The sequence below is a fragment of the Falco punctatus genome (genome assembly GCF_963210335.1).
Source record: "Falco punctatus genome assembly, chromosome: Z".
Lineage (NCBI taxonomy): Eukaryota > Metazoa > Chordata > Aves > Falconiformes > Falconidae > Falco > Falco punctatus.
In genome coordinates this window covers 45,278,337-45,301,426 of record NC_137586.1, presented here as the reverse complement: position 1 = coordinate 45,301,426, position 23,090 = coordinate 45,278,337, and the positions used below count along the sequence as shown (strand labels likewise).

The 23,090-nt window shown below is 40.1% G+C and overlaps 2 protein-coding genes across 5 annotated transcripts in view; both read left to right on the top strand.

Annotated features, from left to right (window-relative positions):
- The window catches only part of PTCH1 (patched 1), a 76,137-nt gene extending 71,904 nt beyond the window's left edge, over positions 1-4,233 (top strand). For all 4 annotated transcript variants that reach the window (XM_080373208.1, XM_080373207.1, XM_080373206.1 and 1 more), the window contains 2 exons: positions 436-964; positions 2,645-4,233. In XM_080373208.1, coding sequence (XP_080229334.1) covers positions 436-963 — 528 coding nt within the window. In that variant the 3' untranslated portion in view covers position 964; positions 2,645-4,233. The remainder of the gene's footprint in view (positions 1-435; positions 965-2,644) is intronic.
- A 147-nt stretch (positions 4,234-4,380) lies between these two features.
- The window catches only part of FANCC (FA complementation group C), a 109,948-nt gene continuing 91,238 nt past the window's right edge, over positions 4,381-23,090 (top strand). The window contains exon 1 of the mRNA XM_080373220.1: positions 4,381-22,912. The gene's annotated coding sequence lies outside the window, so the exon portion shown is untranslated. The remainder of the gene's footprint in view (positions 22,913-23,090) is intronic.

Genomic DNA, 23,090 nt, shown 5'->3' with positions numbered 1-23,090 from the left:
GACTGATGTGGCCGCTGCGCTTCACGCTTTTTACGGAAATCAGAAAACAGATTCCTACAGTCTATACAACATCCTGTGTATGTACCCTGCATGGAATAGAGGCTTTTCCAAATGCCTGTGATTCTGCTTGTTGAATGAGTTAAGATCAAGTGATTGTCACCCATCCCTTTGATAAGATGGACCAGTATGTAGGGAGCTTACAATAATGTTTTCAGCTGTCATCCTGTGTTTTTCTGAAGGTATGCTTCCCATGTTTTAATAACTTAAGACAAAAACAATCTGGAAAAGTCAACAGTTACCAGCCGCAGAACATTACCTTTGTAGAGTTAGAGCCAGGCCAGCGTTATTACAATTGCTCTCAGCGTAAAATATAAGCAAGTGTAGTATTTGTTTGCCTTGCTTTGTCAGAGTCATAACCATGCATCTCTCTTTCAGGTGGTTCAGCCAGAGACAAGCAATCAGTCAAGTCCCAGATTACAATCAAATCCAGAGTCTGGCACACAGCAGGCATGGTGTCAGGGCAGACAACCCAAACGGGAAGTGCGGGAAGGGCTGCGACCACCTCCTTACCGCCCTCGCAGGGATGCTTTTGAAATTTCTACTGAAGGGCATTCAGGACCTAACAATAGGGATCGCTTGGGCCACAGGGCTCGTTCTCACAACATGAGAAACCCGGCGTTTGGCACTGTGGGTGCCATGGGACCATCGTACTGCCAGCCTATCACTACTGTGACTGCCTCAGCTTCAGTGACTGTTGCTGTCCACCCTGCGGTGCACAGCCACAGCCCTCGGGGAGGGAGCTTTCCGTCCTACGAGGGATGCCATGAAGCTGACCAGGGGCCATTTGAGGACCCCCATGTGCCTTTTAATGTGCGGTGCGACAGACGAAATTCTAAAATAGAGGTTATAGAACTGCAAGATGTTGAATGTGAGGAAAGGATACCTGGCAACAGCTCACAGTAAGGTAGGTCTGTCTGCCGTAGCTGCAAGCTTTGGCCGTGCAGGCAATGGTGTGATCAAAAGAAAGGGGAAAGATAAAATTTCTCCAAGGTACGTTTCCTTCAGGTAGGTTTACTTATTGGTCCCTGATCATCTTAAATCCGCTGACTGTGAATGTAGTACATTTTACACTAGAAATCAGATTGGGTAAGGTGGTACTTTCCGACACTGAGAAGCCGTAGTGGGTGCAGACATTAACTACTTCCAAGAGCCTTGCAAAGTGGATAAGTACATTGTACGATCCCAGTTTACCAGATGAGGAAAATGAAGCTGGGATGTTGTGTAATGTCTTCAAAGTGCTGCAGCTGCAGTCACTGTTGATAGGTCCCGCCTTCTGATCCTGAATCAGGCACGCTCTAGAACATCATACAGAATGACATTGCCTGGGAGAGTGTAAAACTGACAGCTACTTTAAGAGTTGTTCTCTTTTGAAGAAAACTCTGGAAAAGAAGTAGAAGTCTCTAGTGAGGACTGAATCCCTCTGCTAGATGCACCCAGTGAGAGGTGGGAAGACCCCACCGTGCCTAGGTGCGCTGCTGCATGGCGAAGTGTCCTCTGTGCTCTGGGGGGCATTCAGAGACCCACCCAGCAAACTTGCACGCTGGAGGAATCCGTGGGCCGGTCTCTCCCTTGCCAGGGGCAGCTGCAGTGCCTATCGCAGATTTGCGTAGGGTAGAGCTGACTTAGCAGGGCATTTGATGTGTTCCTCTGAAACAACATATACACTTACGAACTTGATGCCTAAGGCATGTCTTCAGGCTGGCAAGAGAAGGTCACAGGAAACAGTGCCATTTAGAACAGACGGGATATTTCAGCAGATGCTTGGGGAAGAATAAACCTGTTAATTTGCTTGAAAATTTTCCATTGATTTTATAGGGAATACTTCGAAGGGGAGAAATAAGTTGATTTCTTACCCTGAAAGCTTTTTGGTGATTGTGCCTGAAAAAACATTTCTCACTATTTTAATTCTGTTTTTCTCTTTTGGGGGAAAGAGGAAGTGTTAAAAATAGTTGCTTAGCAGTGGATCCCTATTTTCACTCTTTGTTTTCCGAGCTTTTCAGTGACAAGACGCTACTTTGACCAGAGCAAGCCACTTCATTTCGGTTGTAGAGTGACATTACAGGTGTGCACGCACACACACAGAGTTTTGATGGAAATTTTTTGATGACTTGTAATAAAATCACCTTCTGATTTATAAAATGTCTCTCCAAACATCTCAAAGCACAAGTAGACATAAATTCTTTTAGCCTCACAGTCTACAAATATGGTAAGCAATAGTATCCTTAGAATAAGGAAATACTTGGGCTCAGCTTTTCGGGGCTGAACCGCGTGGTAGTATGAGATTCTTAACTGTGCGTAGTATTTGATGTAGCATATTTTTCCTTGAAGTGTTCATTGGTTTTGACAGAATTTGTCACCGGTTTCTAAAGCTGGGAACTCGGAAATTAAAGCATCTGCATTTTTTTAATTGGCATCAGTATTTCTTTAATGGGAAGTTCATGACTGAGATGAAAGCAGAGCCGATGTTTCCTGACTGCTAACTGTAACCCCAAGAATCATGAAATGGGCTTCGGATTAGCTTGATGTGTGTGTTTTTCTTGAAGTGTAGTGACTGTTTGTTTTCCTTCTCTATTTATTTGTAAAGGGTAGTAACTGAAGCAAAGAAGAGGCCAAAGATGGAAAACTGTATTTCCAGAACTGCTTGAAGAGAAGAACTGCTTGAAGTTGTAGAAAAGGACATGCTGCATCAGGACAACAGTTCACTGTTACTGTAACCTATTGTATTATTTTGTTAAATATTTCTTTTAAGTATTTAAAAGATGTACACATATGTAATATACAAAAGAACAATGTAAAGTAGTATAATCTGGAGTCATTTGCCCTTGGGCAATAGAATGGGGACAATATTGTGTGCGTTTTGTACTTTTGGTACATTGATCTCTGTGCCACAACTAAGCTTAATCTAGTTCTAAATTTCAGCATAAGTTGCTGCTGCTTAAATATTTTATAATTTACTTGTATAATTCTATGCAAATATTGCTTATGTAATAGGATTTTTTTAAAAGGTACATGTCTGTTTAAAATATTTTAAATTTGCGTATCACAACCCTGTGGTAGTATGAAATGTTACTGTTAACTTTCAAACACGCTATGCGTGATAATTTTTAAAATAAGCAGATATGAAGAAAAGCAAGTTAATCTGGGAGGCTTAAATAGATTTAGCTATGTGCAGGTTTTGTTTTGCTGTGTGTATCCACATGTGCATCTGGAAGCGTGCATGCTTCTGTGTGCATGTTCCTGGTGTGCTGTAGTTTCTCTTTTACTGTATGGTAACACTTTGTGGGCTTATAAACCCACTGATGCTGATGCGAGTCTGGCTTTCCCTGTTAGTAGGCACTAGAGAAAACTTCGTTGGTGTTTACCAGTATATACCATAGAGTGCCATCATCAAAGGCCCAGCTAAAATAGAAGAAAACAGGGAGTTGATGTTTGGGGTTGTGATTCAGTTTCCCACAGCCTTAATGACTTGGTTCACATGACTTTGGTCAAGTCCCTTAAATGCTCCATGCCTCAGTTTCTCATTCTGTAAAATGGGTGTAATTACACTTACCTACCTCCCAGGAATGTCATGAGGCTTAATTCATGTAGTGCTTTGAGGTTTTGTTTTGGTTTTGTTTTTGCAAAAGGTGCCAGGTAAGTGCAAACACTATAACCATTATTTTTTCACTTCCAAAGGTGCTGAATATTGAGAGGTGCTGGTGGTTATAGAAATTCACTGAGCATATGCCTTATTTTGATATGAATACTGTTAACTAGGAGTGGCATTAGAAGCTGGATAATTGAGTTGTTTGATGGTGAGCCACAGCTTAGCTGTGTCCTTACAGCATTGAAAGCAGTATCTTTGGTCACCTTATTTGCATGGCAGGAAGGAAGTTAATAGTAAGTGATAGAAGTCAAATGGAAGGATAAAAAAGATTATTTTCACTTTTAAAATATAAATGGCTTTCAGATGGGTCCAGGACTGTAATGACACATAGGGCCTGAGATGTTCTTTTCTCTATTGTTTGTGTTTTCCCATGCTGCATTGGCACTTTTAATTAAAACAGCTAAACTGGGATCTCTTTGTGAAACTAATTTAGCTTTTTGTATTATTATTTTTAAACTAAAGGGGGATTGATGCAGGTGAAGGGTCTGAAAAAACACTACAATCTGTGTACCAGTTGGAAACAAACTCTAAGAAAGGAGAACCTTAACTTTAAATAACAGAACAGAAGTTTTCATTCTCTCTGTCTTTGTCTCATCTTTTTTTCTGCCCTTCCCCAAGCTGTTTTTTAGAGCAGGTAGATGTTCAATTGCGTATTCAGAGCCAAATACACACAGTCAGTTTCTAAACACAGCAGTGGTGAGGCTTTTCTTTAAGTATGATGCCTGAACAGCAGTGGCCAACTTTTGGATGGGAAAGTGTTTTTCTCCAGTGGCTTCAGGGAGTCTATCTTTGCCCACAGACCTTGCCAGCATAACTAATGGGGATAATTAGAATGCACAAATTTCCATGTCTTTTTTGCTCACTTGAAAACACTTTGATATGAGGCACTTGTTTACAGATGTCCAATGTGAACGCTCGAAGAGCAGGTGGCGAGAGCCTGGTGTCATTCCCGTGCTACATAAGCTACTGTTTTGATGCACACTAAGGGTTAATGTCGCAACTGCCTACTGGTCCAGTTCACTGTCTAACATGAGAACTCTTAATGACAAAAAGTTGAAGGGCCCCAATTTAGCACTAGCAGCATAGTGACCTCAGATCATACAAACTCTGCAACAAAACTGTATGATACTAATTGGAAGCTGCCTTCGACCGCCAAGCATGTGCGCTCCCGTGTCAGAGGTCGGCAGGGCTCCCACTGACACCGCTGCAGGCTGCCTTGCTCCCTCCTCTTCCCTGGGAGGAAAGGGGGCCAGGGCGAGCTGTGGCGTGTCCCACCTGCCCCTGCCCAGGTCCTCTGGCGTGCTTGTGTGTGGGTGAGCTGTCTGCTGCTTCGTGCGCAGTGTAGACCTTCTTGTCCGATAGTCACATTGGCAAAGGGAGAACTCAGTGGCTGGCAACATTTGTTTTGGTTTTGTTTTTTTAACTTTTTTAATCATGGGTGATATTTATATTTTTGTATCATAAGAATGTTTTCTTACAGTATTTGTCATGCCAGTTTATAACAAACAAGATGCAGGGATTTTATTTCCATTGGAAACACTATTACAGCTATGTTTTTACTGTTTAATGGTTTTTTTATTTGTATAGAGTGCTTACTAATTTTAAATAGGAAAGAGTATATAACATTTACATTAAGGACTCATTGTAGCTTTTAGCATAAGGAGTTAAAAGGAAAAAAAATATTCAAACTGGGTCTCATTGCCTGCCTGTTCTGGTAGGAGTGGGTTTGTGTCATTTCAGTTACAAAGATAAAATTATGCCATATAATTTATTTATATGAAAATTTATTTTTGTAGTGTACATAGTAGCCATCAAGTCTTTTGACAGAAGTATATTTTTAAAGAGTTTATATGTAATGATGATACCATTATGTTTTGGAACACTGCTGAGATACGATTACGGTGCACACCTTTCCTTGTAAACCCCCTGGCAGAAAAGAAAGTGTTTAACAGTGTTAAGAGAGAAAGAGAGTGTGAATATTCATACAATTCTGAATTGTCTTTTAGTTACCATTTGTGATCTAGTGTGGTTCTCATTTTAAACTTTGAATGGAAATTGTACAAACTCTCTAAATATTAATGTTCAAACACTGATAGACATTCTAACATGAATAAAAAAATATTATAACTTACTGGTTACGGATTTGGTTGTTTATAAGACCGCTTCTTCATTCTGGCCATAGAATACTATGGGTCAGCTGTGCAGATACAGCCATGCAGTCACTCTGATTTGGGGCATGAATTTGGGATGTTTCAATATTCAGGATGTTGCAGAGATCCAGATTTGCCCGTTTTGGAGCAGGAGCCAACTCTAAAATTCTGTCTACATGGTAACACACTGGTGCTTGTCTGCTGATTCCGCTACCCTTGTTGTGTCTCGGGGATGGGTTTAGGACTGGATTACAGCTTTCGTTCTCACTCTGAATGAAACATTTCATGTAGACTTTGAACCCTTGGGTGAAGCAGTTTATGTATGGGTTATTTCTGCTTAGAAGTCAGGGGAAATTCTTCATCTTTTTCCATCTCTATCATTGCTCCCTAAATTGGATTAGAGAAGTAGACTGTTCTTCCCACTATGTGGAACAAAAAACAAATGAATGTGGAGTTCTGAAAAGTACTAGTGCTCCTTAAGAAGGGAGGCCCTTGAGAAAACTCCTTCCAGGAAGCGTGCTAGTGACTGCGTGCCAGGGTGCAGGTCCCTGTGCCCTGCGCAAGCACTGCGCGGGAAGGAGTAGAGGATACTGTGGGCAGCACGGTGAGGGCTGTAAGTAGCAACACCTGTCTGAACCCACGGACATCATAAACCTCAGTGTATTTTGTCCTGTGCAAACGCAGTCTGCTGAGCATCCACCAAAGCATCATGGAGCCATCAATCCTTTATCCTATAACCCTTAGATGATTTTGTCATGAGTCTTCTAATTTTCTCATAAAAAAAGCCTGAACATGTCTTAGGATAATTTATAATCCAGCCTTTTCATGGTTGGAGGAAATACAAATACAGCTTTTTATTTTATGTTTTCTGGGAGTTTATACCAGAAAAGAGAAAAAATATAGGTAAAAGGGTGGTTTTTTGCTACTGAAAATGCTGTCCTTCAGATCCTCAGGACTAGCCAGTGAGTCAGGTTGCAGATTTGGCCTTAGTGGGTTACAGCCCGTGAGAACAGTGGTCGTTAAAGTCTCCTGTTAGCTCAGTTCACTGAATGTCTTTTGTGCCCAGCCATCCATGGGAGCAGCTCCATTTGCAGGACTGGAAACCATATGAATAAATCAATGCATTCTGACAGTCAGAACACAGGATTTTTTCTTTAAAAACTCCATTTTGCGTCAATGATAGCTATTTACCTTACATTACTTGTCATGTTTAGATTCCTTATGAATGGCTGGTTTTGCTGTCAGTCTTACTAACCTCAGGTAAGACCTTAATCAGATTTTTGTCAAGAGATTGGTCATATTTATTCAGGCCTTAAGTAAACATGGGGCCAAATTTTTGTTGGCATAATGCATGTATTTAACAGCTTCAGGAATGCTGCATGCTGCTAAACTGCAGCAGCACTGATGTATGAACAGGTGTTGGATTTTTGTTAACTTTCACTCCCAATGAGCATTTGAGGCACCGACTGTTTATATCTGAAAACCGCCATTGCCAAATTGTAATTACTTTTAATGGCTGCTGCAAGTAATGAGAACAATTACTACTTCCCTACTCCATTTAATCATTCCTGTCCTTTTTGTTGCAGACATGTTGAACCTTACGGCTGGAACAGGATGCATGCCAGGAAACTGCACTACCCAGCCCGAGTGGCTTAAAAAAATACATGCCCAGTTTAACTTTACATGGTTAATTGCAGCTAGTTAATCACAAAAATGAAGCAGTACTGCTGCTTTGACGAAAAAGATTAATTTATATCCTGGCATACTTGGTACTGTAAAAATCATTCTGCCCCTTGTGGATACGATGTAAGCAAAAGAGATCTCTACCTGAGATTTGTGGTGGTTTGCAGTGGTGTCCAGGCCACTTACCACCCTACAATAGCTTTTCTTAGCAACATTTCCATCCTCATTTTTAACAGCTGTAACTGCACTAGTGTTTCTGCTGCCATGGCAGCTGTACCTCCTTGCCACTGATGTAGCCTTACCCTTAGGCTGCAATGGGGAAGAATTTATCTCCCTTGGGTTAATGAATGTGCTATAACTCAGCTTGCCCTAAGCAGCATGGCACACTTTGTTTTGCTAATCAGAGCATCCTCCCAGGCTCTTCTCCAGGCTTAACTCAAGCTGCCAGTCAGGAGCTGCTGCATCTCCGAGTAGGCTAATTTGAATTAGGACCTCAACACATTCACACGGTGGAGAAACACTTTTGCACAACAGAGCACAAAACCCCGTGGCCTTTCTGGCTGGTCTTTCCATCCCTTGAGCTCACACCTTTGCAGTGGGGCTGAGTTTGCAGGTCCCCAGCTGCCTACGGACGCTGCAGCCATGTGAAACCTGCTGGGTAGCAAGGCTGTAAGACACGGCTGGGAAGGGGGAGGGCTGGAAGCTGAAAGTTGGAAACTGCTTCCCAGGCAAGGGAGGGCTCCACCTCGGTTGAAGAGGAAGGGCTGGGATGCAGGGGCCAGGCTTCATGCATGGGTGCGTTGAATAGGTGGGTTTCCCCATCTGTTGAGGGGTAAAGACACCTGAAGTCTTTGAAAAGTGATTTTGCAGAAGCGAGAGTCCCTGGGTGCTCTGGAAGAGGGAGAGCTCCACCGTCTGATTTAGGAGACCCAAAATGGTATTGCAAATGTATTTCAACACCTAGGTAAGACTGATATTACTGTTTCTGGTTGTGTCCGGTCTAGCAACCCTGGATTTTCTGTTCTGAAATTTATCTTGGGGGAATAGACTTGTATGGAGGAATATCTAGATAGCCAAAGAGAAGGGAAGGGAAAGGGATTAAACAAGAACTATTTGGTAACTAGAAAGGACTCAAAGGAAGAGTATTATTGTGCTTCGTTTTCCCAGCTTATGCTATTTTGTTGAAGGGAGATCTTTTCTCTTCCTCTCCCTTGTGGCAGATGTGTCTTGCACAGAAGACAAGAGGTTGTACCTCTCTGGTTTGCCAGATCTTGGTAGGGCTCTCAAGTGGGAGGCTTCCTTTAGGAGAACCTGTCACCACAGAATGCTGCTCGTGCACTACGGAGGCTTTATTGGAAGTATATGTGACTCCGCACATCACCAAACATGGGTGACATGACCTTTGAGATGGCTGGATTTAATCCTGAGGTTAAAATGCCTATTTACCCTTTCTTAGTTACTGAACATATAACCCATACATACTTAGTTTACCTCTCTGAGCCAAATGGTTATTTCTTCTCATCAAACAAGGTACCAGCTATTTTATTAGTTGTTAAGACTAATAAAGGTAAAAGATAGTATTTCTACCCAGTAGAATAACTGGACTGAATAGGAAATTCACCACTTTCACCCCAAATATCTAGCATTTGCTGGAAAAGAATTCAAACCCTCTTTCACTTTATTGCTTCCCTATTATGCAGTCATTTAAAGTAGGTTAGTTGTTTTTAACTTAAAAGCATTTACTTACTTTTATTTACTTTAACTTAAGAGCCAATGTAATATGCTTCTGTACCATTTTGTAACATTTCAGAAGACATGATAGGTTCAACGTTAAATGGTTGTAAAGAGTAAGGGATGGTGTTACTGTACAGCATCACACACCTTAGTGTAGCACTTATGCAATTTGTCAGGTGACATCTGAGATACAGCTAAAACTTTTCGTTTTGGAGTGAGTAGTATAGAGCTTTCTACCTGGCATAAAGGGCAGGGGGAGGCTCTTTTTGTTCACTTTTTTGTCTTCTCAAAATCTGAAAAAAATTGCCAACAAAGTTCTTGTGAAACTAAACGAATGAAACAAAATTATCCATGGCATGAGCTCTGTGAATAACGTGCATTTATAGTTTCATTCAGTCTGGTCCATACTGAATCAAGTGAGGAAACAGATCTGTGTATGAATATAACTAATCACTGAGCATATAAGTGCTAAAAATAATAACCAATACATAACCTGTGGTGTCCAGCTCCTCTAAGCTACTTAATATTGCCTTATTTAGTTAATTAAAATTTTCACTCTGCACTTCTATGCTATTGTCAGGCATTTCAGCATAATTTTGAGGAAAAGTATATATGGGGGCAAAAAGTGCTTTTAAGCAGATTGTGAAAGCTTTAATCTCATTTATAAATAGGTCTCCCAATTAATTAGATAGTACCTCAGTTTAAACAAATTTCAGTGGATGTTGTCTAATGCAATAGACTGTAATGCTCCAAACTGTTACAGTCCATTGAATCAGTAGCCCATGAACTAATGAGGACTTACACATTAGCTGGTTATGGTTCTTTAGGAACCCCAGTTTAAGAAGGATGTTAAGGTCCTGGAACGTGTCCAGAGGAGGGCAACGGAGCCGGTGGAAGGGCTGGAAGACATGTCCTGTGAGGAGCGGCTGGGGACTCTGGGTTTGTCTGGCTTGGAGAGAAGGAGGCTGAGGGGTGACCTCATTGCTCCCCACAGCTTCCTGAGGAGGGGACGGGGAGAGGGGGGTGCTGAGCTCTTCTCCCCGGGATCCAGTGACAGGATGTGTGGGAATGGTTCAAAGCTGTGCTGGGGAGGTTCCAACTGGACATTAGGAAACATTTCTTTATTGAGAGGGTGGTCAAACACTGGAACTGGCTTCCTAGGGAGGCAGTCGATGCCCCATGCCTGTCACTGCCTTAAAAAGAGGCATTTGCACCATGTCCTTACAACATGCTTTAACTTTTGGTCATCCCTGAAGAGGTTAGGCATTTGGACTAGATGATCATTGTAGGTCCCTTCCAATTGGAGCTGTTCTACTCTATTAAGAGCATTTATACATTTTGTTATTGAAATAAGCGTACATGGAGCATGGAAATTCCTGCCAAATGTGATGAGAATAAGCTATGAGTCAGCAAGGGTGTTTAAGAGCCGTAAGCAAATATTTCTTTTAAATTGCCTTTGGTGGGATTAATCACAGATAAATCTGCATTTGTATTAAATTTTGCATGATTTGGTCCATAGAATGTACAGTGAAAAGTGTAGTCCTAGCCATGCTATTCACATCCTGCCTTTAATCTACAGTATGTTAACTTGGGCACAGTAAGTCACCCCTGCAGAGGTGTCCCCCTGCTGCCATTGACTATAAAAGGTAAATGGATTTCTGACCACAGAGTCTCCAGCTCATACTTGATCTAGATACCCATAGCTGGTGATCTAGAGTGAGAATCAAGTAAAAGAAATCTGGGGTATTTTTTCCCCCTCAGACTGTAAATCATAATTTAGTCGGTGGTACCCTCAGACTTCTGGAATGGATTCAGATACTTCAGGATGTGAAAGCTTCAGACTTCACAGGCAACTGAAACCTGTACAGGAAAAACCAACAAGCAGAGGGTTTTGTTGTGGAAGTGACCTGTCTCGCACCCATCCAAGACATGCAGAAGAGCTATGCTGCAATATGCTTGTGAACCTTAATCCTGGACTCACAGGTCGCTGCCATTATATTGTCTTTCTCCCATTATTGTAATATAATTGTGTTCTGTTTTGGCCATTCTGTATTAAATTATTACTTTTTTATTTTCCTTTTGTGTAAATATTCTAAACCCTTTTAAGTCAAGAAAATTGCTGTAACCTAAGTGTAACGACCTAGATTGCACCCTTTACCTCTGTGGAACTGAACCTCTGCAGGAAAATAGCTCTTTTTTCTTTTTTTCTTTCTTTTTTTTTTTAATTTTATTTAAATATATAATTTTACTTGCAGCTACAACACTTCTTCCTCTCTTTGCCCCTCCTCTTTCATGCTTTCCATCTTGCACATACTCATGGGGATATTAGTGTGGCATCTAGCATGGCTCATGGTTAGCTGGTGAATGCAGCTATGCCCAGAGATATCCGCAGTATGCAGTTTGAGTGGAGTTGTTACAAAAAGCCAACGAAAACAGGTGATGTGGAAGCACAAGATCTCTTGTGCACCAGTAAGACAGTACAAATTTGAGGCTGGGCTGACCTGAGAAATTCCCAAACTGAAACCTCTCTAGGAATCCTCTCAGAGATAGCTTGTTCCCTGGGAAATTACTACCTCTTTCTTTTGTTTCTTTGTTTTCTTTGTTTTCTTTCTCTGCTTTGTGCATGTGTTTCACAAATATTTTTATGATTCAGATTTTACATGAGTGTAACGGAGAGTTTTACATTTTTGAAAGACAAGTCTTTTATATCAAACACATTTAGCAGAAAAAATGCTATTACAGAAAACTCAAGATTCTCCTGACAAAAAAGTGACATGGGCTCTGATCCTTTGAACATTTAAGTCCTTTGTTTCATAGTCACAGTGAGTAGCTGGGACTATTCAAGCTGGAAAAATTAAGTAAGGACTAAAGTAGTTGCTTTAGAAATTTAGAAACAGGATGTGTGCTACAACTGATAAAAACACATGTAAGAAATTTTGAGGTTTGCTACTAATGATAATGAGGCTTGGTTCAGTGTGGCAACACGAGACTTGGGTATTCTGCATGCAGTAGTACACACACACACACACGCTGTGGTGCTTGTTTGCTTGCCTTTATAGATGGAGAGTGAAGGGATGCTGAGACACAGTGAAGCAAAAAAGCCAGTGAGCTGTACAGTAGAAAGTGAAAGGAAGCAGCAGAAAAAGAAATGGGAGAACTACACCTGAGTCCATGTGGGAGGACTCGCAAAAGTTTATTTAAAGAGTACATTTGAAGTTAGTGTAAACTGACTAGGGGTGTCATTCTGCTGGATAAGGGAGGCTTGGCTGTGCCTGGATGCTGAGCATAAGAGCCCAGTGTTCCTACTCATAGGGGAGGTGATAACTTGCTTTGGGGGATATTTTTTATAATGTTGATGCTGGCTTTTTGAATGTTTTTCTATGCAACGTGTGTGTGTCTGTATGTGTGTGAGTGTATATGATGGGAAACATGCAAGTGTGTAGTGAGAACTGTGGTTTTCAGTGTGTGGAATTTGCTACTGGCAAGTTATTCTAGCACCAGGTCCAAGATAAATACCAGGTAGGCTTATATTTTTGCATGTGCTTTTTTGTCCTGAAATGTTTTAAAAGACTTCCAAAATGCAGGAAGTTGCACCTGGGGTTTCACAATTTTCTTGGGGCTGATGTTCCCAGTGTACATTGCTTCATTTTGTGTTTCTGCTTTAATTTTTGTTGTTTGGCAGACTCCTGTAGGGAAACTTAGAAGAAGAGGCTCCAGACAAGTGGGGTTTTTGGTCTAGAGGCTGGCTTCACTGACTTCCTAAAAAATTTTCTTCTGCACTGTCCTACATACTATGGGAGTCTTTAGACCTTCTTTCCATACTTGTGTTGTTTTGATTCATTTCTTCAGAGTACAAGTAGGATTAAGCAGAATGGAATGGTACTGACTTACTGGAAATGGTCTTGTTAGCTTCCTTAATGTACATCTAATAGAAGAAAAAGGGTTTGAATTGAAGACACTCCACTGGGTCATTTAAAATTATTTTCTCTGGCCTCAAAGTGTCTTTCCCTTAAGGTCTTCTTTGCACAGATACTTGGACTAACGCTTAATTTTTTTCCCATTGAAATTGTGTGTCAGACCCAGAGGTGGGCTGCGGCCCAGCAGACACTTTTTTCCTGTTCCAGAGAACATACATTCCCCTAATAACCACAATATTATTCCTCACATGCCACCTAACAGGCTAACTATGTGAAAAAGCAAAGACTCTGGAAGCTCTCATGAAGAAGCGTTACAGTAGGGGTGTATAGGAAGCCATCGTGTACGGGACAGCTGGGAGTCTGGCTGTCATTGCTGGCTTTTCCTGGCTTTTCTGTGGGGATTTGCAATACATGTGTCTTGGTGTATGTTTTTCAATCCCTGCACTCTGGTCAAAAAGAAATGAAAGAGCGAATGGACTTGGCTAGCCATGAAAGCCAGTAAGAGGGTGGCAGATGGGGAGAAAAGTGCCAGAAAGGGCATTGTCTGGGTCTGAATTGTGGACAGCAGCAGCAGTATTCCCTGAACAGCCCTGGGAGCTGGGAAAGAAAGCCCATCTTTGTGTTCAGGCAGTGACAAGGAAGATTTGGGAGGTGTTGGGAAGCTGGGGATTTGGCTGTGAAAGGGTAAAAGGGGCCTGAGCCAGGAGAGGATGGGTTAGAAGGAGTAGGGGACTTGTGAGATGGGAACATGGGCTGGTGGCTTGGAAAGAGCGAGAAGTGTGGATCAGTGGGAAATGGGGGGTTTTCAATGAAAATGTAAAGAAAAATGAATGAAACCCACAGAGCTCAGGAAGAAATCCAGCTTCTGCACTTTTAAATATTCAAAACCTTAAAACAGTCATGAACTTTGTGACAGACCAATGAAATACTGCACAAAACAGACAGGAAAAAAAAATGCAATTGTGATTAAAATATAATACAACATCATCAAAATTGTTTTCATCAAAAGAAATCAGCCCCTGTAAAATACTCAATAAATGCACGGAATAGTTATGGCTTTCTCAGTCCAAATATCGTATTTAAGAGTCCTACCTTACAATAATAGTAATTATAAATAATATACAAGATTAGAACATTGTGTAAAGGCACCACCATCACAGGGGTAAGTAATGAACTTGCAGCTCATAGAACGGAAAGAAGGAGTCTTGTGATGGCAAACTGGAGGCTGTAACCTCTTACAAATGTTCTTCAGTTGATGCTTTGCCCACTTTGCTGTCATTTGTTACATAGTTCTCAATGACACAAAATACCTCAAAACAGGGGGGCCAGTGTTGTTCTAGATCCTTTTCTTTCAGAATTCTGCTACACTGAAATCACCAACAGGGAAGAATGGATTTTATATTTTTTTTCCTGTTTTGGCTAAAACCACATTCTTATTTCAAGATTAAATTCATAATTTTTAGCTTTTTTATAAAGAAGGACTTAAAAGGCAAATGTGATTTTTTGATAAGCTGTCACTATGAGTATAACCTTGCTAAGAATACGCAGACAATTAAAGATATTCTTTAACTTCAGAAATTCTGCCTGCAAATTCATAGGATGTACACCTACCATCAAAGAAAACTTCTCACCAAGTTAGTGAGCATCTTGAACATTTGTTTCTCTGAAGCTTTGAGAACAAAATACCACTTAAAAACAAGCAGCAAAAAGCCACAACAGAAAGTAGTACTGTGGAATTGTGACAAATGGATAGGGAATTTTGCCTTCCTACAAATCCCTTAAGGCTCTGGTTTATCCTGTGGCCCTCTTTGGGATTACACCATTTTACTGAGGCACCAAAATAGGTCACCAAATTTTCAGGAGCACAGAGAACTCAGCTATGTTTTCTCTGTTGGATGCTGGCCCCTTTGTTCCACCCTACAGAAGTAGGAAAGAACTATCAAAGCTTTTTTTTCCTTTTTTTTCTTGCTATATTTTGTTCCAAAGGAAGTGGGTTCTGGAAACATTCACCATTGTAAATCATGGCTTAAATTCAATACTTATTCGTCTGTTTTAACTGCTGCTCTGTGTTTTCAGACTCTCACCCAGTGCTGCATTGTTGGGAGAACAGAGGAAGCTGTATTGTCACTTGAAAAGACACAAAAATCATAATGGATAGTAGTAATTTACATGAAATGCGGATATTGAAAGGCTCTTTACTCTGTTAAAATTAAAAGTGCCTACACATCTTATTTATTGTGTGCCATGAATCCTTTCCCATTCTTTTATTATTATATCTTACAATAACTGACAAAATCTAAGCCTTTCATCCACCACAGACGCTCCATATCCCAGTGGGTCTTTGATCCAATATGATCTTCTTAAATGGCACTATAGGGTCAGAGCATTTTCTCCAGAGAGCTTTGAGTTGAAGCACATTTCATAAGGAAGGCCTTTTATTAAGATTTGTTCTGCCACTCTAATGGAAAACATAGATTTGTGATCTGTCCCTTACAGGATATGAAACAAAATATTATAGTATCATTATTGGATTAGTTACCTCAGTGCTTTCAGGGATTAACTCATTGTCATTACATTTTTATAAATAGCTTACTGCTGGTTTAATACAAAAGGATTTTGAGTGTTCCTATAAGTAGAAAATTGGTAAAATAGACCAGCACTATAATCTTTTAGACTAATAAAAAAAAGTGTGACTCCTAGCTTCATACGGTTAAACTTGATCTAAACTCTCTTCCGTATTGGTATCAGGATTTTAATTCTCTTGTGATTTTCCATGGAAGGAAAGTTCCATGTTTAGTAGCTCAGACAGAAGCACTGAGGAAAGTTTTTCTTTAGCTAGCTGAGATGAGATGAGCTGAAGTGAAAGTGGAAATCCGATAGCAGGATTTATGCTCATGCAAAGTCCTTAGATCATGTAGTCTGGTCAGGTATTTATTTCCTGAGCTTCATATGTGTTGCAAAACATGTTGCTAAAAAAGGGTGTTCACTGGATCAGTAGAAACATAGCCACAATACTGGTCCTCCTTCCCACGCCCCCTGATAAAAATGTTATGTCTAGGTACATGCCCATTTAAGCAGTTTGTTGTTGTAGCTAAGGGACAATGACGTACAGCGCTCCAGAGCATAGGAAATCCGAAATTCTATGGTGTTTGCAAGATACTGGAAGAAGACATTGCCTCTATGAAATGTACAACTTTGTATGTTGCTATATATAACAATTTATACACATTCAAGGAGTCTATGCAAAGCGCCTCTGTTAGGTTCTCTTCAATATCTTTATGGTACATGAGATCAAATGAAGATGGATCTGAGGAAGACCCTGGGAATAAATAAAAGTATACCTGGAATCCTGTTATAGAGGGTGAGCTGCTCTCCCCCTGAAATGCTGATTCCATGACATGTATACTCTCTTCAGTAACTCATCTTTCTGGTAGGCATGCATCCAAATTGTTATTCTGAGCATCATCATAGTGGCTCTGGCATTGCAGTAAGACCTAGGAATTTAGGGCATACATTAGTTTAATCCTTCATGGAATCTAACCACATTATCACATGAACATTTACCATTTTGATTGGCTTGACTTCAGAACTGTGAACTGAATTTGATGGATGTTGCTTACTAGGGTCTGTGACTTCTGAAAGTTGCTGCAGTGACAGTATCTCTTTTAGGAAAACACAGAAATTTGTTTGCTTCTGTTTCCAGCACTCCGTTTTGGATGCCCATATTGCTTATATATGTTCACTTCTGTTTTCCACTTGGATTTTTACTTGCGTTTGCCCCAGTTTTCCCCTTCTGTCCACAGAAAAAAAGAAACACTTGAGTGTAGTGCTCTAAATGGGTATCAGGTAATGTAGAAATAATAAATTCTAAGTTGTAGCGGCACAAGAAGGTTTCCTTTTATTTTGATGCAACTGTTTGGTTCAGGAGAAATGCATTTTCTGCCCAGCTGACAGCTAGCTAATCTCACAAGGAAAGAAGTCTGCCAAAAACCTGACAAATATGAAGAAATGTTAATTCTTGGAATACTCCAGTGAAAACAAAAATAATTTCAAAGGTTTTCTCTTTTTTTCAAGTATTTGTCCACAGGAAGATAAGCTGCAGTTTAAAACCTAGAGGCATTTGAATCTTTTGCCAGTATACCTCCTGAACATCTGATATGGATTTCAGGATTGAAGCTATCCATTTGGTGAGAAATTTTTGTTCAGAGCAATGTGCAACATGTTGGACAATCAGATGCTGCTAAACTCGGGTATACATCTGGGGTGCTAAATTGTGTTTTGGAATGGTGGTTTTATTATTAATTGTCTAGTTGAGAGACTTAAACCATTTGGTGCTTGGATAAATTGGAATCCTTTAAGTAAATAGTTTAGTCTTGGCATCCTTTCACTGTAACTGCTGCAACTTATCCAGTTAATGTCAGAGAGGTGGATGTTTCATCTCGAAAGCACATTTAGAAAGACAAAATTTTGTTTTATACACACGGTCTCTTACATTAAAAGCACAGATTTTCAAACAGTGTATAGAAGTCCATAATTCATGCCCAGCCTTGCAACTATTTCAGTTTGCAACTATTTCAGCCTAAACTGGGGAAGCACCTTTTTTTTTGGTTGGAAAAATCTGCATTTCTTAGACTGCCTTGAATTCAGGTTGGGAGTCTGACTTCATGGATTTCATTCAGCTATTGCTATCAGAATTTGGTGGCTGAGAGGGAAAATTTGCATTTTAACAGATAGTACAGTTGAGGGATATAAGAGTACTCCTATATGCATAATATATTACAATAAAAATACTTAAGCTTCAATATTGCAAATGTTTACTAAGTGCCTAACTCCTCAGTCTGTAAAATTAAGCAGATGTGTAACTGTTTGCAGCATTTGTGTCTTAGGACTTGCTCTGTATCCTACGAACCTCAGTGGAGGTCAGATTTGGGATATTTAGAAGCCTTAAGGTAACACATATGCACATTGTTGTGGTGTTGAAACATTTTTGAGAGGAAAATAGAAGAAACCCATACGCCAGTGGAAATAATCTTAATCTGGGATGAAACATCTATTGGGGTCTGTATATGCATATGGAATGCAAGCAAATAGCTACAAGAGTATTTCAGCAGAAATGATACAACATTTTGTAGTACAACAGGACATTTTCAGGATTGCTGGAATCAGCGTTCACTCTACAGCTCTGAGTACCTTAAGAAAATAATTCCTTTCACTGCTGAAACAGTTTGCCCAGCAGGATGACGCTTTAGAAACTTCCCCATCTACTCATAATGATTCCAACAGTAGTTGAGAGGGACGTGTTGATACTTACCTTCATCTTATTAGAAGTGGTGAAGTCAAATCCCAAAGCCCTGTCACCTCCACCTAAAGGTAAGCACCCACAGAGTTAAATTCTGGTGAAATAAAAATCTGTCATTTGACAAGAGCAGAACTGGTTTTATGCATCAATCAAGCTCCAAAGTTTTAAGTGAGTTATCTTTTAGTCTGAAAATCAGTAGTGAGATAAAAGACTCAGCTGTCAGAGAACTGGCAGTGTGAGAGGCTTCAGCTTTATCTATACCTGGGCTTATTTATGTTATCACAGTACAAACACATAAAACAGTAAAGAAAAATATTTTCTGCTAAACTTCCTGAATTTCCTTTTTTTGTCCCAGCAGCAATAGCAATATTTCAATGACAATGTTTTTACTGTGGTTTGGTTTTGGGTTTTGAAATAATTTTTAAAAAAATATAAAGCTATGTGTGGATGACTGTTCTGACAGATGTGACCTATTGGACATTTAAGTTTCAAGCATTATTCAGTAGTTTGTAGACCTTAAATCAATTCCTGTTTTATTCCAAAGTGTGCCCATCTCCACTTACAAACAGAAATACTTCCACTGAACGCTCCTTTTCTGTTCCAGAAAATTGATTCCAAATGTACTTTCTTGAATTCTTCTTTTGCTACTACACTCTCCTCAGAAGATGTTTTAAATGGAATTGTTTATTATTTATAGGCTCTTGTTAAACCCTATAAAATCCTGCCTGTGTTAAATTTTCATTTTGGCCTGTTGGCCAGCTGGTATTCTGCATGATCATGTCTTTGGGCAAACATTCCAGATAATAAGGAGAAGATGGAGTACTAAACTTCTTGGTGAACTTGATGAACTTCTTGGTGAAACTTCTTGGGCTTGTTTCTTTGGTAGGCAAAAAGCATCCTATGCCTGCCAGCAGATCTGAAATGATAATCAGATGAACTGATCTGAAAGTTGCCAGTGTTCTTCTTCCATTTTTCATAATAAGCATAACTCAAACTGTATGACTAGAATGCCGAGAAGTGACTCAAGTAATTGGCTGGTTAATGTTAAGAAGGTGTAAATTCTCTAGAACAGCCCTGTGCATACCAACTGAAAATGCAACCCATGAAATAAATCCATCTGCCTACATTTGTTTTAACAGTAATACTGACCTTAGAGCAAGGTATTTCCGAAGGATTTTTAATGACCAGCTGGAGTTAATAGCCTCTGGCTGTACCTCAGGCTTTAAACTCTGCTCAGCCAGCCACTAATTCCTAGGAAATGCTCTGTTCCTTGATTGTTACTGCTTAATGGCATGACAACCTAGATTGTAAATAGCTGTTAGCAGAGAAAATGTAATTATTGTTAAACGCACACAGTACCTTCCTTCAGAAAAGACTCCAAGATATTTACAAGCTGAGGGTTCTGAGAAAAAAGTAAGCAAAGCTGATTTTTGTTGCTGCAGACAGGGCTACAAAGATATTCTCAGTATGGGTCTGAGAATTTAGACACCCTCAGCATTGTCTCATTGCCCACCGATGGTGTTTCTGGCTATAGGCTAGAGAAGCATGAGCATTTCCCTCTTCTAGCCCTGGCTGTTAGCCAAGAGCTTCTAAATTTTGTGGACATTTACTAGTCTTCTAGGCAAACATGTCAAAGTTCTGCAAATGTCTGCCACCAGAGCTTCAACATGCAAAAAATATTAATTAAAAAAAAAGCCCATATAAGTAGTCTGTGTTAAGCCTTATTATATAGGGACAACATCTACAGCGCGCATAGCCTTATCTGCAATGGTTGCATGCTGCAGGGGACTTAAGAGGAGAACATTTGATTACTGAAAGACAAAACAAGTCTTAATGTCTGCCACGTCTTCAAGAACACCCACAGGACAAAAAAACAGAACCAGTGACTGATAAACCAGAGGAATCACATGGCTGAAAGCCACATTTTCTGGCCTACTCTGTGCCACCAGTGTGCTCAAAGCAGGTGTGTTCAGGCCACCATTTAACCACAGGCATTAGTGAGGTGCTGAGGAAGTTAGCCCTGATGTTGAGAAACTGTGTAAGCTTGTGTTTAACAGCATGCACATCAGTTGCACTGTCACTTCCCACAATACTCTGCCCAACCTTAAGCAGAGGAGATGAAAGGTTTTGCCAGGCTATCAGCAAAGGCTGTACAGAAGGCTTTGCTAGGCATGCAGCTTCACTCTAGAGAAACACAGTTTCTGGAGCCTGAAATGAATTCATAACAAGCCACTGTTAAACCTGCCTGTTTTAAAATCGTGAATGAGAGGAGACTGATCCTACAGATTTGTAATAGTGCTAAATATAATATGATAAATTACTTTTGACATGTTGGTGAAGGGATTTTATTGTGTGGGTATGAATGAAATCTGGTGATGAGCATAAAGCTCAGAGATTTTACAACCTCAGTTCCATAGCCAAGAGAAAAAATAGTGTTTTTCTAATACTGACTATTTCACAGCAGTGACCTTTTTAATTATATTATTATTTGAAACTGGCCTACTATGACTTTTCTAGATCTAACATGGTTACAAGTTCTCTGAACAAGTACTAATAGATTTTACTATATTTGAAATAGAGTGCTGCTGAAGCTAGCAAAATGACATTTTAAAACCTTTTTTTCAGTGGTTGCAGACTTTCTAAAAGGAACAGGTCTCTTGTGTTTTCTCCCTGCTGTTTCGTAATTAGGCTTTCTTTATTCCATGACAAATGGACATCACACCATTATCCAATTACAGATCAGTCTTCACAAGGCTTTCCCGTTAATGCACTGGCACAACTTGGAGCAGCATTTAATCATGTTCCATTTTTCATTCCTCTCAGAGCTACAGATCAGCCATCACTGAACAGAGTGCCTGGCAAAGTGTGAATCATCAAGATGCCTACCAGCAGCACAAGGGTGGCTCTGACAACAGAGGTACAAGGTCTGGCTAGTGGAGTTTTTGCTCCATCCTTGTTACAGCCTGAGAATTCCAGATGGTGGTCAAGCTCCCAGTCTTGTCCTTTTAGCCATCTGTTCCCATCAACAGCTTGGCTCTCACCCGGTGGGGACAAGCAATGCTGCAGTCTCTACATAGGTTTTGAATATTGAGGAAGTTGATAGATAATGTCTCCCTAAGTAATTTAGTTACTTTAGTTTGCAGCGTTTCATATGCTGTAACATAAAGCTACATATTATCACGTTTAGAACATTTCACTGCTGTATCCCATATGTTTCCAGTAAACACATTCACTGGGCAATCACTCAGAAGCTTTTTTGCATTCTAGATACTTTCTCAGCAAGTCTTTAATTTTCCTACTTGGTTACTAAATACTGATGCTTTAATTTTGTTTTACTTTTAATTATGGCCCCATAGTATTTAGTTAGTGCATGGAAAAGGCAAAGGTTATTGACTTCCTAGAAATCACTATTTAATGAAGACTGAGAAACCAGGCTTCTTGACTCCTGCTGTTTGAATGTCTTTTTTCCTCCACAATAATCATTAGTCTTAGTTTTTGCATCATGTTCCTTAACCCTCATCCCTAGAACATTTTACAAGTCCAGTGTCATTTTGCTTGTTTACCAGATGAGGAAAAATTGCCACTTGAAGGAAGGAAATAAAATGCTTTCTGTCACCCAGAAGATTCATGGTTCATCCAGTGCACTCTCCACAAAATTCATTGCCCACTAGGTGCATTCTGAATATAATTTTACTGCCTATGATATGCTTGTACATAAGGCACTGTGACTTCAAGGAGAGTAACATTTCTAGATGGGACAGAAGTGGATGCTGGTTTTGTTTAGGTTTTTGGTGAGTTCAGGCTGCATTCTACATTCAGGCATATGGAGCTCATAGACGAACAGGGTACAAGCTCTGTTCTCTTACAGCCAAATAACACCTGTTTCTTGAGTTTTTCCAAATGTCGTTGGCCATTTTGTCAATTTGTGCAATCTGATCATCTGAAGTAAAAGCCTAGTTACTGAAAAATTCTTAGGACACTTGATATTTAGGGAGTGGAGAATAGCGAGTTTTTCTAAATGTTTAAATTTTAAGATTGGAAATATTAATTAATATTCTGTTCTCATTTCTATGAACTGTCGTTTAGGAGCAAAGAAATTACCATAGTGGATCAGGCTACTGCTGTAGCAAGCCGGTTTATCTGTCTGCAGCAGTATTCCTTAGATATGTAACTCTGAGCTGTTATTTATGGATGCAGACTTGCTTACACTAGCTTTATTGCTCACTGCAGATTCTGCAGCTTTATGCCAGCTCAGGTATCAGTAATTGAAAGGCTCCCTTGTACAGTCCTTGCCCTCACAGCTAGGCAGACCGACAGAAGAGAACTGAGGAGCATCTATAGCACGGACATATCAGATCTTAATATAGGGAGCTCCCTGCACAATTTCTTTATTTGATGCTGTGTCCAGACCAGTGAATTTCAGGTAAGAGCTTAATAGGCAAGAAGGTTGCTTGCACTTATTTTCAGGTCGCTATGAGCTCCACATGGTAACACTTAGTATGGAGGGGTTTCAGCTTTTTATTCTTGTTTGATATCATAGTATTCCATGAAAAAAATATTTTATAACATCACATATGAAAGAAACCCTAATGACATTGTAG